At 39.5% G+C, this 18057-nt stretch overlaps 1 protein-coding gene across 1 annotated transcript in view; it reads left to right on the top strand.

Moving 5' to 3' along the window:
* LOC134651244 (sodium-independent sulfate anion transporter-like) overlaps window positions 1-18057 on the top strand; it is a 40294-nt gene that overhangs the window by 18859 nt on the left and 3378 nt on the right. Inside the window, exons 2-7 of the mRNA XM_063506311.1 lie at window positions 3601-3683; window positions 6927-7558; window positions 12391-12562; window positions 14924-14941; window positions 15267-15596; window positions 15697-15837. Of these exons, the coding sequence (XP_063362381.1) occupies window positions 3602-3683; window positions 6927-7558; window positions 12391-12562; window positions 14924-14941; window positions 15267-15596; window positions 15697-15837 (1375 nt within the window). The 5' untranslated portion in view covers window position 3601. The remainder of the gene's footprint in view (window positions 1-3600; window positions 3684-6926; window positions 7559-12390; window positions 12563-14923; window positions 14942-15266; window positions 15597-15696; window positions 15838-18057) is intronic.

Raw genomic sequence — 18057 nt, forward strand, 5'->3', positions numbered from 1 at the left:
ACTTTTTGTACAGAAATTACTATAGTATTCATCATGAAACCAGTTTGCCTAAGCTGAAAAGGAGACCCTCGCTAACGCGCGGTTAATTGTCAAAAAGTTTCAGTTTTCACATTTTTTCTTTTGTATACGCCTTATAGTCTACCTTCATGCCAAATATCAAGTTTCTAAGTGATCTAGAAGTGGGTTAGGTTTTGGTCTATAAGTATTCATTTTTTTTCCATCGAAATATCAATAATTTCCAGTTTTCAGATTTTTTCCTCTAGATGCACCTAATAGTCTACCTTGATGTCAAATATCAAGTTTCTAAGTCATCTAGAAGTGGGTTAGGTTTTTGGTCTATAAGTATTATTTATTTATTTTTCCATCGAAATATTAATAATTTCCAGTTTTCAGATTTTTTCCTCTATATGCACCTAATAGTCTACCTTGATGCCAAATATCAAGTTTCTAAGTGATCTAGAAGTGGGTTAGGTTTTTGGTCTATAAGTATTAATTATTTTTTTTCCATCGAAATATCAATAATTTCCAGTTTTCAGATTTTTCCCTCTATATGCACCTAACAGTCTACCTTGATGCCAAATATCAAGTTTCTAGGTCATCTGGAAGTGGGTTAGGTTTTTGATCTATATGTCAGTCAGTCACAAAAATGCCGGTTTTTAAACGTTAATTCATCAATAACTGTTTGAGCTATGTTTATGAAATTGTGTATTTTGGACAAGCTAAGGGACTTGAATACATGTGCCAAATTTCATGTGTGTAGGTTAAGTAGGTTTCAAGTTGCGAAGGGGTCAAAAGTAGCTCGAAATGGTTCGTGTAATATTACACACGGTTGCTGCGCCGCCAGTTCCTTTTTCTTTGAACTTGGCTGGACACGCTACCGCGTGTCTAGATACAACAAAGGCGAACTTATCCCTGTATGGGATCTCTTCCAGTATATTAATATACCTACTGGAATAACAGGATATATGCGTATTTAGCATTTCATCGAGTTGGGGAAATTCATATTATCACATAAAGAAGTCTTGTAGATTAATTTAGAGTTAGATAGGATAAGAGAAACACCGAGGCAAGAGTAACGCACTTGCAGGGAACAGGTACTTAATCATACTATTTCTCTTGCTACGAACAAAACAAACTATGTTTCTCTTACTCCATCGGTCCTTACAGGCCTTACAGCTGTTTTTATTTTCTATACAAAAATTATTAGTATTTAGGTACGTACATTTAAGCAATCATCGATTTATTTAACAAATGTCTCTACTCTTCATATTCATACCCAGCAACTAGGTTCACATTCGAATAATTATTAAAACGGAATCCCTAATTATTTTAGTCCAGATCCAACAAAGAAAACGATACTTAGGTACCTGAAATGTATTCAAGAATGCAAATTACTAAACACTTGTATCCTAAAATTTAATTGAACACAATGTAAGTATAACATGGTACAAATTTATTACATAGTGAAGGGAGGCGGGAAGTTCCTGGCGGCGGCGCTAAGCTGGCGTTTAATTATTGTTGATTCTCATTCCGCTAATAGAATCGTAAGCGACGAGCGAGTAGTGAAGTGACTCCACCCTCACACCGGTAATTAGTTCTGTCGACGTCGCACCTGCAGGCTTAACGACGCGACTCTACTCGACTCGACTGATGGTAATTACGGAGATAGCGATAGCTGCCACTGACATTGACACAGAATAACTCCACGTTACGTGGCGTGGTTCGTGTTAAGGTCCGACCACACCGCTGCGTAACGTTTTTTAGGGTTCCGTACCTCAAAAGGAAAACACGGAACCCAACCTGATCCTATTAGATCACTCGTTTGTCTGTCCGTCCGTCTGTCACAGCCTATTTTCTCCGAAACTACTGGACCAATTAATTTGAAATTTGCCACACATATGTAAGTTTGTGACCCAAAGATGGATGTGTAACGTAAATAAATGAATTTTAAATATGGAGACCATTTTTGGGGGGTAATAGAAAATTAAAAAATAAAGTTTTTCAAACTATATCGTGTTACATATCAAATGAAAGAGCTCATTGTAAGGATCTCAAATATATATATTTTATCATTTTAGGATATTATATCAATATATCAATAGATATATAGGCGGTTCGACGTCCATCCAATCTTTCACAGTGGAGAGATATTATGCCAGATGAGAGTAATAACATAATTTTGATTTTTATGAGTAATCAAATAAATATTTTTAAGCGACCCGATCCGATTATGCGGATACAGACTTTCTAACGATATTTTTACCGGCCACAAAGCATCACATATTTTTACGAGGTAGTGTCGTCATATACTTATGGCTCCAATGGAGCATCAGATATTTTTGCACGGCTGCCCACAATCATCATATACCTATTTCTGCTGGTGACTGTACCACCATTACTTTCTTTGGTGGTATTAAGTATCTGTCTGACAAGTCCTATAATATCTATATATTTTATATGTATGTATGAGTAGGTATATATATATATATGTATTATTAATTTATATTTAATATCTGGGAGACCGAGCTTTGCTCGGAAAACATATAAAATCTCGAAAATTTGCGTTTTCCCAGAGATAAAACCTAGCTAGATCGAGTTTTCGCCCCCGAAAACCCCTATATACCAAATTTCATCGAAATCGTTGGAGCCGTTTCCGAGATCCCCGAAATATATATATATATAAATAAATAAATATGCAAGAATTGCTCGTTTAAAGGTATTAGATGTATTAATGCTATATTTATTAAAGAATTATGTGATATATCTTCTTTTTCCTCGCGTTATCCCGGTACCTATCTTGCCACGGCTCATGGGAGCCTGATGGGGTCCGCTTGACAACTCGAATTCACCGCCTACAATCTTTTCTGCTTCTGGTAAAGAATGCCTCATGGCGTTAAGTTCGCCTTTTATACATTTAGTTGTTCTTTTGTGCGATAAAGTTTAAATAAATAAATAAATTACTACCATAATACATATAAATAATAATTTTGGCCGAAGGGTGTCGTGTTTCGGAGGTTCCGGGGCAAACTGCCGAATCCGACACAGGAGCAGCCGATGCAACGGAGCCACGCCGTTTTATCGACTAAATAACTAGTGTTTAGTTTTAAGTTTATAATACATATGTATGTTAGTCTGTAAGGTATTTGTAATATGGGCATTGTTGCCTGAATTAAATTTCTAAATAAATAAATAAATAATAGGTCGATTTAAAAATAAATTAAATAAACTTGGTCAAGCAGATCTTGTCAGTATGTACAAAAAGGTGGCAAATTTGAAAAATGTAGGCGCGAAGGGATAGGTATCGTCCCATAGACAATTTGAATTTCGCACCTTTTTTTACTGACAAGATTTGCTTGACCAGCTATAGTTTCCGGCCAATCATTGTCTATGGAAATATAGTTTTAAAAAGTATATGTAACAGGCCACCTTTTTGTTTCATACTTATTTGTCTATTGCAAAACTTATCTAGTGATCTATGTGTGTTGAAACATCATTATTAGACTGGATGATTTGTTTTAACTAATATGTTTTAAATAATTTCTTGTATTACTTACTTATTAAAATATGTACCATTACTTATATGGTGGGTGTCTGTTCCAGGATGATTCCGCGACGCAAACACAACGCCTCCTCGGGCTCGCTGCCCGCCCCCGACGACAAGACCGCCAGCAACGATTACATACGTGAGTACATCAACAACATATACAACAGCTATCGTCGGTACGGCCGCGTGCTTAATGGTAAACTTACACCACCGCGTCAGTCGTCTCGGCTCCTGTCACCTTTCACCGCCTAATCGCCGATATCAGTCCGACCCGAGTGGCCGGAGGCCGCACTCCGGTCAAGCGGCAACACGAGCCGGGAGCGTTGCGCCTTGTCGCGTGGCCGTAAGTACATTACGGCGGTGGTCAAGTTCAGGGCCGTGCTACGTACATGTACACGCTTGACACGCCGCGCCGAGCGCCTCTCGCCTGCCCTGCAGCGCCGCGGTGTCCACACTCCACAGCGCGCAGCCTCCGACCACGACCTTGCAACTTTTACTGATATGGAATGTGATTGCAATAGCTAACCGGGTGCAGGCGAGACTCACAATCGGCCGAGTCAGATCAGTTGATAAAACATATACTGCTCCTCCCTGTAATATGGCAATTAGCCACTTTCAGTGTTTCGTAGTAACATATTGGTTTACTGCAACATAAACGCATATTGCTTGTGTCAGTGCAACCTAACATGTATATAGGTATTTAGAGAATATACCTTCTTAGTAATTACACTTAAGGTGTTTCATTATATGCCGCGGTATTCGGAAAACAAGATCCGTTCTAGACTAGAGAACGATACGATATATAAGTACCTACTAGATAGGTACGTTGTAGTTTAGATTTCAACTAGTTCTCTTATGCAGCTCAATTCGGGCAAGAAATGTCACTTTTACTCACGTGATCGCCTTACGCTGTCTCGAGTTTATCATTTTTTTCCCCACCTCAAAAAGTGCCCAGCGCCGCTAAAGAAGTTTTCACTTCAAAAACTACTCAAAGAGGTTTGTCACCAAACTCAGTTTCGTTTGTTATCGGATCCCTGAAAGTCCGACTCGCTAAGCAATGGCAGCCAGTTGTGCAGCCAGTACACAAGTTGATACGCTTTTACACTCGCGCTATTTTTAGGTACCTAGGTAACACTACTTAATTTAAATACGATAGGTACCTATACAATGCTTAGTCAATTTCGAGGCTGACTGAACGTGCACGTTAACTGAATTTATTGCCAAGATTAGATCGCGTTTGGATAATTGTTCGGTGAAACTGAAGTTGATTAGAACATGTTTTGTTTGCGACGCGGGAAGTGCAACGAGCGACCGGCGTATAATGAGAGGTTACCAAACTGCAGACACCACGTACTCGTCTCACAGTACAGTCGGGATCAGGATAGTAAGTTGTATATTAACAACCAACATTTTGTTCATTACCACATCCAGATCTGTAGGTACTAACAGTCCTGGTACCTAATTGCAAAATATAGTTAATATTGATGTGATAAATGTTACTTACGTGCTATAAAATGTTTGATAAGCACAGTCAGATGTTAGAAGGTAAAGGAAAATAACCTCTTCTACATACAACCTCGGCCACTTGCTGATTTAACATGTTTCAAAATGTAGTCAGCTTCTGATTTTCTTCGGTTATTAAATACTAACCTACTGTTAACCACATTTAATGCAAATAAAGAATTTACTTTACTTTTACTTTACTTTTTTTAGCTTTTGCCCGCGACTTCATCTGCGTGGAATAAGTAATTTGGGTACCTTACTTTTTAAACAAATCTGCTTTTTATGCATCCTTCATTTCATCCCCAAATTGGTGCACTCTATAAATTTTCACCCCATTTTTACACCCTAAAGGGATGATTTCGGGTATAAAAACTATTCTATATCCCTCCCCACAGCTCATACTATCCGCATACCAAGTTTCATCTAAATCGGTTCAGCAGTTATTGATTTCCCATACAAAGTTCCACCCCCCTTTTCACCCCCTTGAGGCGTGAGTTCTGGGATAAAAAGTATCCTATGTCCTTTCCCGGAACTCAAAGTGTCTATATGCCATATTTCAACTAAATCGGTTCAGCGGTTTAAGTGTGAAGAGGTAATAGACAGACACACACTTTCGCATTTATAATATTAGTATGCATTATTTTTATTTTTATTTATTGATCAAATAAGTAACACAGCATTACAGTATAAAACCAAGGCACTGTGAAACTACAAAATATAAAGATACAAAGAAAAACAATATACATAAAAATGAAATTAACTAAATATTAGATTTGGGCGACGACGTAACAGCGTGGCTCCGTAGCGTCGTCTGATTCGGCGTGGGGTTCGGCAGGTTGCCCCGAAACCGCCGAAACACCACACCCTTCGGCCAGAAGTCCGCGCTTGCGATGGTGTCCTGCAGCGGCCGCGGCACGCGCACCACAAATGAACTGAAGTGCACATAGTGACGCGACTGTAGCTGGTGCACCCTCAGCGTGTAGCCAGTCTTCCGGCGGACGTACTCCACCACCTCTTCGGACACGGCGGAGTAATGTAGGCGTGACACGTAAAGCGCCTTACTCGGTGTCGCAACTCGTAGGCCAGAATTAACCGGCTCCGCAGTGCCACACAGAATCTTACGAGGCGCCCTGCGCGCTTTGCGTTTCCTTTCCACCAGTGTGAATCCCTCCTTATCCACATCGGTGCGGGAGGACTTCTCCTTAAGTGGAGCCCGTGCTTCATTCGCCTTGACAGGCGGGTTGACCCGGTTAGCTGCGACAGGCTGACCGGCGACGTCAACATATGCACGCTGACGTGACTTCGAGGTGACAGGGGGCGATCGCTCGCGCGGGGGGCGCGTATATAATTACGAGTATGTGTTGTGATAAGTGGATGAATCAACTTTTTGTTGTCACTTATTGTTGCCTTGGTTACGGTCGCCGAAGTCACTCCTTAAATCCGGGTTTTATGGCATTTATGCAATGTATGGCACCAAACATATTTTTGCCGTAGTAAAAAACCCTTTCCACTGTGGGTCATCTACTCATCTCCCATCAAGCACTATAATGTAATGATGACTTATTCGTTTGTTAATAATATTACAACTGTAATGTAATGTGGTCTAAGAGCTCTCTTCTAGAGTGAGACCCAGAATAGTCTGCCGCGGATTTGATAGCCCACGCAGTGCAAGTGTTATTTTAAACGTCAAACTTCTATGAAATTATGACGTATAAATGACACTTGCACTGGCTATCAAATCCGCTGCAGACTTTTTTTGGTCCGACTCTAACTACTTACCTAACTGTGCTACTATTGTTGGCTTTCACCCAAATTATTTGATATTCCCCAATGGAAATACACTTATTACAGCTATATATATTATTTGATGTTTATACAGTGAACGCGGGGTCCGAGAAGTGCTCGGGCGGCTGGCGCGCCGCCCTGCGCCGGCGCCTCAACCGCAAGACGCTGCACAAGCGCGTGCCCGTGACGCGCTGGCTGCCGCGCTACTCCACCCAGGACGCGTTCGGCGACCTCATCGCCGGCGTCAGCGTCGGCCTCACCGTCATCCCGCAGTCGCTCGCCTACTCCAACATCGCCGGCCTGCCGCCGCAGCACGGCCTCTACGGCTCGTTCGTCGGCTGCTTCGTGTACATCGTGCTGGGCGGCTGCCGCGCCGTGCCGGCCGGGCCCACCGCCATCGCCTCGCTGCTCACGTGGCAGGTGGCGGGTGGCGTGATCGAGAAGGCGATCCTGCTGACCATGCTGTCGGGGCTCGTGGAGCTGCTGATGGGCGTGCTGGGGCTCGGCTTCCTGATCGACTTCGTGTCGGGCCCGGTCTCGTCGGGCTTCACCTCGGCCGTGGCGTTGATGATCGCCACCAGCCAGGTCAAGGACCTGTTCGCGATCAGCATGACGGGCACCACGTTCCTGCAGCAGTGGATCTCAGTGTTTAAGAACCTGCACGGCGCCGCGCTCTGGGACCCCATCCTAGGCTTCGTCTGCATCGCACTGCTGCTCTCTATGCGGGTGAGTCGCATTTCATTACTATAAAACGATACCGCGTATACCGCGATACATTCACTATTCTTCAATCCCTCCCGGTTTAGAGTGCGGAAAGAGAATAGTCGTGAAATGTATGGGATCCAATACATCGTATATCGTATATCGTTTATTGCAAACCATGGTACAATATAATAGATGTTACAATAAGAAACAGATCACATGGCACCCTGGTAGGGTATGGCAATTATCCTTAAGACTACATTAACTAAATATAATATTTAGTACACTTAAACATACTTTGCTTGCTACTTGCTACATATTATTATTTTCTATGTTTAGGAACTTTGTTTACAAATATTATCATAATAGATCATCCTGCATAAATTCTTCGATGGTATAGTATGATTTTTGCAATAGAACGGACTTGAGTTTTTGTGTAAATAAATGATTTATTTGTATGTTTTTTATTTCAGTAGGTAGTTTATTATATATATTTATTGCTCGGTAGTACGGTCCTTTTTTATAAATATCTAAGATTGGTTCTGGGAGGATGAGATTATCTTTGCGACGCGCACTCTTGTTAAATTCAAATAGGTGTAAATTATTTTTGACAAATGAAGTTATTTCCAGGATATACAGAGAGGGGAGAGTCAATAATTGAAGTTCCTGAAAATGGGGTTTGCAACTGTCGGTCTGTGGAATATTTACCAATATACGGATGCATTTTTTTTGCATTATAAATAGGTCGTGGGCGTCGCTGCTATGGCCCCACAATAGCAAACCATAACTGAGCCAAGACTGTGCATATGCGTAGTAAGCGGACAGGGCGCAATGGATATGTGTGTTTGATTTTAAAATGCTGAACGCGTATAGGAAGGAAGATAATTTTGCTTTGACTTTGGCTACGTGTTTTTTCCAGTCTAGGTGGGTATCAATAGTTAGTCCTAGCAGGGTACATTCAGTCTCTTCTATTATGTTTAAATCTTGTAATAGTGGTGTCAAGTCAGTCGGTCGTTTTTGGTGTGGTCTAAATTGTATAGTCTTTGTTTTTGCTGTATTTATAATTAAGTTATGGTCTTGTAGCCATTGTGATATGTCGAAGAAGGTTTCCTTTATATGTGAAAAGTTATTGTTTGGGTCATTATCGTGTTTAAATAAGAGTGAGATATCGTCGGCAAATACTACGCATTTATGGTTAGTAATTTTTGGGAGGTCGTTTATGTATATTAAGAAGAGCACACATCCCAGTACGCTGCCTTGTGGAATTGAGCTGTTGACAGTTTGCCACTTTGACTGGATTTTTTGGAGCTGCCCGGAATCATTATGGTAGTGGTCAATTTGCACGAATTGTTGTCTGTTTTCAAGGTATGATTTTAACCAGTTGTAAGCATTGCCTCGGATACCTATTTCGTATAATTTGTTAAGTAGTATTGGATGGGATACTCTGTCGTAAGCTTTGGACAAATCTAGCAGAAGGCCAATGGCATAATTTTTGTTTTTGAGATATTCTAATATATTTTGGATGTATGTGTAGACTGCTAGGGTGGTTGAACGTTTCTGACGGAAACCGAACTGATTTTCTTCTAGTAGGTGATATTTTTCTAAAAAATTATAGATTCTGTCTGCCATGCATTTTTCAAATATTTTCGATATGGACGGTAAGAGCGCGATAGGTCTGTAATTTGTGAGATCGGATTTTTTCCCGCCTTTTTTGAGGATAGGTTTAATTGCTGCTATTTTTAATTTCTCTGGAAAAGAGCATTCGTTGAATGATTGATTGATGAGAAATGTAATAGGTGGTGTTAACTCGCTATTACAGGTTTTTATCAGACTGGGTGGAATTTCATCATATCCACAGCTATGTTTGTTAGGGAGGTTCTGAATAACTTTTTGGACTTCTTGTTCGGTAACAGGATGGAGGAATATTGAGTTGACAGAAGGCTTGGGACATGGGCGCCCTAGCGGGTTTCTAGGCCCTGCGCTGTGGCCTACAGAGGTATAATAATCACTAAAAGCATTAGCTATCGCTTGTGGGTATTCAATCTTTGTGTTGTTAAGTAATAGCTCTATATTTGTATGTTGTGTTTGTGTGTTTTTGCCGGTTATATTTTTGATTACTTGCCACATTGTCTTAGTTTTGTTTGAAGATTCTTCCATTTCTTGTATATAATTAAGCCGTTTTGATTTTGTTATGCATTTTTGGAGTATTTTGGAATATAACTTGAAATGATTTTTTAATACTATATCATTATTTTGATTAACCATAATTTTTAACTGCCTTTTATGAGCGCACGATATTTTGAGACCCTTTGTAAGCCAATTCTTTTTCTTTTTAGTATTACATTTAGTGTTTTTTCGTGGAAAGAATCTATTCAATAATGTAAGTATATGGTAATGGAATATATTATAGTTAGCGTTTATGTTATCGTTCTGAACTAAAATGTTTTTCCATTCTATATCATGTAGAGCCGCTTTAAATTTAAGTATGTTATTTGTATTAAAAATCCTTTTATAACTATATGTGTTGTTTAAAGTAGTTACATTCTACGACTCTTCTCTGTCCGTACACACTCTAACAGTTAATAAAAGGATACAATTAGAAATTAGATAACGCTGTTGTATATAAATTATGTAGGTACGAAATATGCATGAAACGAATTTGTTTAATAACTAGTGGCTCTGTGAGCTGTAGACCTCGCGAGCAGAGCTTAAAACTGAATAAATGTATGGCAAAAATATTTATTAAAATATAGGTATAGTACATGTACACAAAATTAAAAACTACATAAAGCTACAAACAAAAATTAAACGAATACGCTTAACCCGCGCTTGATAAACAAAAAATACGAAATGTTTAATTTTTTCAAAATAAAAAATAAAATAAAAAACAACTATACGAAATTTAAGTATAAAAAAAATACAAAAAGTTATGTAGCAGTATACAATTACTGGGGATGGAACCAGGGACCTGCCGATGCAAACAAAAAAAGCGAACGTTTGCAAAATACGCCATTATAGTTCTTACTAAAGCTGACGAAATTTAGCGACTATTTGTTTAGGCGGGAGCTATCACGACTCCGCCATTTTGAAAAAATTCCAAAAACCGGATCGACAAAAAAAATTTATTTAGACATAAAATTCGGTCACAAAATTTCACGAAAATCGGTTAAGAATTGCGACCTGTAGAGGAGAACATCCGGACATACAAAAGCAAAATGCCCGAGTCAAAACGTAGACCTTCGCTACGCTTCGGTCAGTTATAAAAACACAATGTGCTTGAAGGAAAAACGTGTACAGCTTACGCCATCTAGCAACGGACAGATAGTACTGTGATACTATCTATTGGTCGCTAGATGGCGTAATCTGTATGCACCCTTAAAATATTTATATTTTTCAATTCTCTTTTATGGCTGTTTGTTCATTTATTAGGTATGTTTAATACGATGCTACTTTTTGTGCTTTATTGCATGACATATGTAAATATTATAAATCTTAGTTTAAGGAAATGTTTGTCATACCCTTTTAGGGTCCATGAGGTACTTACTTGTATAAATGTTGTAATATCTCTTGTTGTAACCATGGTGCAATAAATGATTGATTGATTGATGTTGTTATCTTGTAAGTAAAAATCTGCTCTTTGGACTTTAAAAAAAGTTCTTTCAAAGTTTTTATGTCTGTATATATAGTAAGGTCCCTGCGGGCAAGACCGGCTACTTTTTTTTTTTACTTTGGAGTGATCTAGTTGCGTTAATTATTCACCTACGTTACCGTTTGTAATCGCATACGATGAAGAATTTAATAATTAATAGTTTAGCCATAGTGACAGATCATTTTAATCAAAAATTAAGCAAAAACATTAGTATTTTTAAAAAATCGGCGAGTAGACCGACTTCCCTTGTAGTTTAAGTCTAGTAATGATATCAGCCAATCTATGGGTGAGTATATGTTCGTAGTCGAATTCCTAAAAAGAATGAATCAAGACAATGAAAAGTGTACTTTCAACTTGTTAATATAGGGTTCAGATTCGAAATAAACGCCATTTTTCTAATATAAAGGCAAGTCCGGCTATACTTCGAAAATGGGGTGGTAAACCTTTTATGCCTAATAATTACACGTAATTATTTTTTAGGATTTCCGAAATAAAAGACCAATATTTTAAAACGTACTTTATTCATTTCATTTAATTTACTGAGATGAAAATTTAGGAAACTAACATCATGCGCAATGTCAGGAGGATTTGTCGATACCTTATCAAATCGTTATAATTATTAAATTCGCAAAAACAGTTGGTTAATCTCTGATTTAACGAAAGTCCATATGACGGACTTGCCTTGTAGGTACATAATAGACGAACTTTCCAACTTAGTCAAATTTTAATGTGATAAATGGTGGAACGTATAATTACAAAACTAAGCCAATTTCTGATATTTTAAACACAGAATAAAGATAACTAGTTCTTATGCTACTTACGTAGGTACAGGTAATTTCTGATGCACAATCTTTTCAAAAACTATTAAAAAAAAATTCGAACGGCTGTCGAACTATGACTTCGAGTTCAAAATACGTGAATGACTTATTTAAGCGGATTGCTCTGAAATTGGTTGTCACAGCGCCAGCTGTTTTAGAGTGAGGGAACTAACGCGCAAAACTGATTAATCGACTATAGACTCCAAAGCGGCATACGCCTTCAAATTCAAAAGTTATAACGTGTTGACGGACTTGCCTTGTAGACGGTCTTGCCCGCAGCGACCTTATCTACGTAGTTTAAAAGTTTAGTATACGAGTGTCTAAGTTGTTATATTGAAGACTACAGAAGTTGTAAACGTAATGGTGTAACAGTTGGTTGTCTCCGGCAGCGCATCGGCATGGTACAGCTGGGCGGCGAGGCGCCGAACGCACGGCAGCGCTGGGTGACGCGCTGCTGCTGGCTGCTGGGCACGTGCCGCAACGCCGTCGTCGTTGTGGCGTCCGGCGCGCTCGGCTTCTGGTTCGTCTCCACACACGGCGCCGCGCCCGTGCGCCTCATGGGTGAGTGTCCGCCGCGCCGCGCCGTCCGCGTCCAACTCCGCGCGAACCGGCGACCACTCCGACCACGTATCTCCCTACCGCTCCTAATGAAAACGATTGCCCTAAAACACTACTTGCCGATAGATGGCGTTAGTAGTACTCACTTTTTGAGCAGCGATACAGCATTAGGATAGTTAAGCCGATCACCGAGAGATATCTATAGTTGTAATATAGACAGCGTTTCCACCTACGATGTGCAGAAATTTTTTTCATAACGCAAAGGAAGCTGTGTTAACTGTTTTGAGTATAGCAAATGTCACTAATAAAGTTTACACAATGGCAACATTGAATTGTGGAAGTTTGTTTGGATGATAGCGATAGACTAATTGCAACGATTGGCGTTCGAGGGCCAAGGCTTTTTGCCTATAAGCCATCAACTATAATAAAAATGTATAAGGTTATTTAAAAAATATGGGACATGACATAACGTTAACCAACAACGTATCGTTGAGTAACTATTAGGTTCTAAACCAGCTTGGAAGGCAAAATAGAGTGCAACTGGTATGGATCCCAGGGCATGAGGGATTCATAGACAATGAAAATGCAGATGAACTTGCCAGAGCCGAATCTGTAAGTAACCTTATAGGTCCGGAACCATTCGTGGGGCTTTCACAGGGAACCATCACAACGGCAATAAATTTTTGGGGTTCCCCATACTTCGAACTGAAACTCAAAAAAATGTTTTTCATCAAACCCATACGTGTGGGGTATCTATGGATAGGTCTTCAAAAATGATATTGAGGTTTCTAATATCATTTTTTTCTAAACTGAATAGTTTGCGCGAGAGACTTCCAAAGTGGTAAAATGTGCCTCCCCCCCTGTAACTTCTAAAATAAGAGAATGATAAAACTAAAAAAATATATGATGTACATTACCATGTAAACTTCCACTGAAAATTGGTTTGAACGAGATCTAGTAAGTAGTTTTTTTTTAATACGTCATAAATCGCCTAAATACGGAACCCTTCATGGGCGAGTCCGACTCGCACTTGGCCGCTTTTTTTCGCTAGGATCAATATTAAAGGTAGAATATTAATTCGAAGATCCCCTTTTTTAGTATTTCGTAAATAACTCGTAAACGATAGCCAATAGCAAAAAATGTTTTATAACATTAATAATTAACATAAAATTTCCTACATAAAGGTTATTCAATTTTTTTTCTAGAATCAATATTTAAACCAGGCTTGTCAGGCGTATACCCTTTCCCCCTTTAAATATTTTTTTAAATATTGATCCTAGCGAAGGAACGTATCATTTATTTTATAAGGAATCTCAAATAGATTATTTATGTAAAAGATATTTTTTTGCTGTGGGCTACCGTTTTAGTGATGGGTAGGACATCAATTTAAAATGAGTTTGTATGAGTACCTCATTTACTAAAATGAGGTGTTACAATGTCTTACTTCAAATGAGGTGAGGTACTAGCATATTTTCAGCGTCGACTATTCCATTAATTCCAACGGCGACAAAAATATTTAATGTATATACATATTTATGTATTCATCACTTCCTTTATAAATAAATAAATAGTAACATTTAATTGGAGTGCAATTCTGGAGGTTAAGAATAGAACTTTTAGGAGAAAGATAATTTTAGAATCAAGTAAAATGAATAGAGGAGTGAAGTAAGACATTTTTGCGGTACGAAGTACTGCGACAAATTAACAAAATGAGTGGTACAAATGAGGTGCCTCACGAGTGAGCGACTCAACACTATACCGTTTACGAGTTATTTACGGAAAACTAAAAAAAAACGACCCTAGAACAAATTATACGTAACTTTCCCAGTTTAATACATTTTAAAATATTGATCCTAGCGAAAAAGTGCACTGAATCTTTTTTGTAGAAAATTTTATGTAGATTACTTACGTTACGTGATAGAACATTTTTTGCTACGTGCCACCGTTTAAGAGTTATCTACGAAAAACTATAAAAAGGGACCTCAAAACCCCCCCCCCCCTACCCGTTAGCTTCACCCCCACACCCATGCTAAAATTGGCTTACACATGTATTATTTCCGCTGTAATTCCTTCGTTTGGTGGCCTATATCATCGATTCTATTGTCTGCCGTGAACTTCACGTAATCGTGTCCATGTATAGCACTAACACTGCTACTTAACCTTTTGGACGAGTCAATAGTCTCATACCGTTAAAATGCGATTACTTAAAGTTCACTCGATCGAAAAATATTTTGACATAATATGCGTCTTGGCCCGCTTCATCATAAGAAGTATAAGAACATTACCTAAGTTTTTTATAGTTTATAGGTATAGGACAACCAACAATCACAATAACTGATGTTATGTTTCTTTTTATGCTGTCAGCTGATAACGTGAGAGGCGGTTAGTAAATCACCTGATCAGCCTCATGTCACCATCATGACCACCATATTTACAGTAGAGTAGCGTAGCGACAGTAGATCCGACTCTCTTATTCCATTCATCTCGCTGCGACAGTCGGTAGTGTTGGCCTATTCACCTATCCACACGGCCGGTTGCACCACACAGTCTGTAATCTTAGTTCGTTAAAACTTGCTTCCTTGGAGTGTTTAACAGGTACCCCGTGATAACAACGTCCGGGTTTATCGGTTCCGACTGTGCGTGGTGCAACCGGTCCCTATTGTTGACCCGTATGACTCGATGTAACCCGCCTTGTGTGCGTGTGCAGGCTCGATCCCGTCCGGCGTGCCGGTGCCGGCGCTGCCGCCGGTGAGCTACGTGCGCGCCGACAACTCCACCGCCGACTTCCTCGACATGATCGCGGAGATGGGCTCCGGCATCATCGTGATCCCGCTCATCGTGCTGCTGGAGGACATCGCCATCTGCAAGGTGTTCTCGGACGGCAAGACCATCGACGCCACGCAGGAGATGATCGCCATCGGCACGTCCAACATCGCCAACTCGTTCATGGGCGCGTACCCGGGCGGCGGCTCGCTCGCACGCTCCGTCGTCTCCAACGGCTCCGGCGTGCGCACGCCCTTCAACGGCCTCTACACCGGTACGTGTGCCCGTAACGTCTGTACTTATAAGTAGCGCGACCCTAACGCGTGCATCCGTCTGCATGCTGACCTCACTCACACGTGTATTCCTTCCCGCAGGCATCATGGTGATCCTAGCGCTGCAGTTCTTCACGCAGTACTTCGAGTTCATCCCGAAGGCGGCGCTGGCGGCCGTCATCATCTCCGCCATCGTCTTCATGGTGGAGTATCACGTCGTCAAGCCCATGTGGAGAGCTAAAAGTGAGTACAGCCAGTACAGGTTTAATCTATCACACACACAAAGCTCATATTTGCTTTCTAAATCCATTAAAAAAGAATAAGCGTACCTACTCACTTAAGCGACGGTAATTAATAGTATTTTATACAATCGTGATATAATGGAGAGCTTTTCAGAAGCTTCGTTGCCTAAGTAAGGTTACGAGATTGAAAAGCTTGATTATATCACTATTGTATACAATACTTTTTCTACGAGTCAACAAAAAAAATACTTAAAACTAGTAGAAGAATCATATATGTAGGTAAAAAAACCAAAAGTATACAGCTAAGATGCGCGAGCAGCCGCGATACCTTCATACTCGTACGCGACCCGGCCCCCGCGCCCCGCGCCCCGCGGCCGGTTGGTCAACGACACCTTCTCGTAACTCATGAGGCCCTGGTACTTGCTCCGCGCTAAATTCAATTTTTAGAGAGCTTTTTTCTCGATTGACCTATATGAAGGGTGTCACATGCACGTTTCTGACTTATGAAGCAATTGTTTCTACTATACAACCTAAAATAATTAATTTGAGCTATCGTTTTGTTTAGTCCTCTTGACCGAGGCGAGCTGTGATTGGTCAATTTCATTATAGTTGACTAAACTGTATCGAAATGAATATTATAGTTGAGTTGGGGTCCCATAGTGAAAAAAGTATGCGATTTCACTTTAGTATACGAAGTCTTAATTCAAGCATTGCAGTCGACGAGTAGAAAAAGTTTATAACCATCAGGGGATTCGCCTCCTATATGTATAGGTATATAATATATCTTTAAAAAAGTTATCTGGTGCTTTATTTTGGGCATAAGTTGTTTTTGGCAAGGACTTATTCGAACGTGCAAAGCAATTTTTTATCATATTAAAAAATAAGCAATAAGCATACCCATGGGAAACTCAGTTTTCTGTATTACAACCGTCCCGGTTTCTTAACCTTTCATAATAAGTACTTGTATCCCATCAAAAACATTACATGTAAAAAAGGTGCAAGTCTTCGCAACGCTTCTACTACAAAAATGTTTTGAGATGTAATGTAAAACCAAGTCGGTTATTTTAATCAGTGCCAGGGGGTGTTAAAACCGTATCAATAAGATATTATCTTTAATTTGTAATACATATACATAATGACTTGGCCATCGCACAGCTGCATAATGACATAAGGATCATCGTCACCTATTAAAAATAATTCTAATTGAACATAACGCTAGCGCTAATTGCAGTGTGAGCACTACACATATATATATATATACGAGTACGGTACGAGTAAAGAATTATGTGCGATTGCCAAGTCATTATATGTATTACAAATTAAAGATATATATCTTATTGATACGGTTTTAACACCCCCTGGCACTGATTAAAATAACCAAATTGGTTTCACATTACATCTCAAAACATTATTGTAGTAGAAGCGTTGCGAGACTTGCACCTTTTTACATGTAATGTTTTTGATGGGATCTCATCTCTTTTTGTAGGCAGTCCTTCTTTTCGGGTACTCATACCCATACTATGTATACATATCTTAACTAAACACATCTTCATTCATACTCACATCGTACATCGTAACTAGTGTACCTTTACTATACCTAGTACCTACTATTTGTAGGAACTGCAACAGTAACTTTGTAATAGCATATATTTATATGGGATTACAAACTTATTTATGCAGTTCTTAGATCTTTAAAACGTGACTGATATTGCAATATTTTTAGATTTTCTATGGCTTGATAAGCTGAAAACTACTTATGTTTAAAATTTGTACCTTAGAATTATTATGATCGTAGGTGAGTGAATGAGTGTGTCAGTGTCGAAACTAAGGAACTTTGACGTACAATAATTCTGAAACTACAAGTTCAGATTTAATGTTTTTGAGAATATATCTAAAGCATGTCAAGCCCTATATGTCACTGAAAATTCAGGGTTCTAGCTTCAGCCAGCACAAATTTACAGGACGTCGAAAATGGCCTGAATCGCTTCGAGAAAAGGCTGGTACGGCCGTGCCTCTTTGTTTTGCTCGACTTGGCGGGGGCACTGCCGTGCCCCCTGATAATAATCTACCAAAGGATATAACGAATTCTAAGTCAGTTACTATTTTCAAAAAGTAACTTAAATGCCACATTTTTAAATGCCCCATGTAAGATGACTAGATGAGGCCTCGTTTCCTAGGTATTCATAAATATACTTATATAGAAAAAAAAACTAAACTAAAA

Source organism: Cydia amplana, chromosome 9 (assembly GCF_948474715.1).
Source record: "Cydia amplana chromosome 9, ilCydAmpl1.1, whole genome shotgun sequence".
In the NCBI taxonomy this organism is placed as follows: Eukaryota; Metazoa; Arthropoda; class Insecta; order Lepidoptera; family Tortricidae; genus Cydia; species Cydia amplana.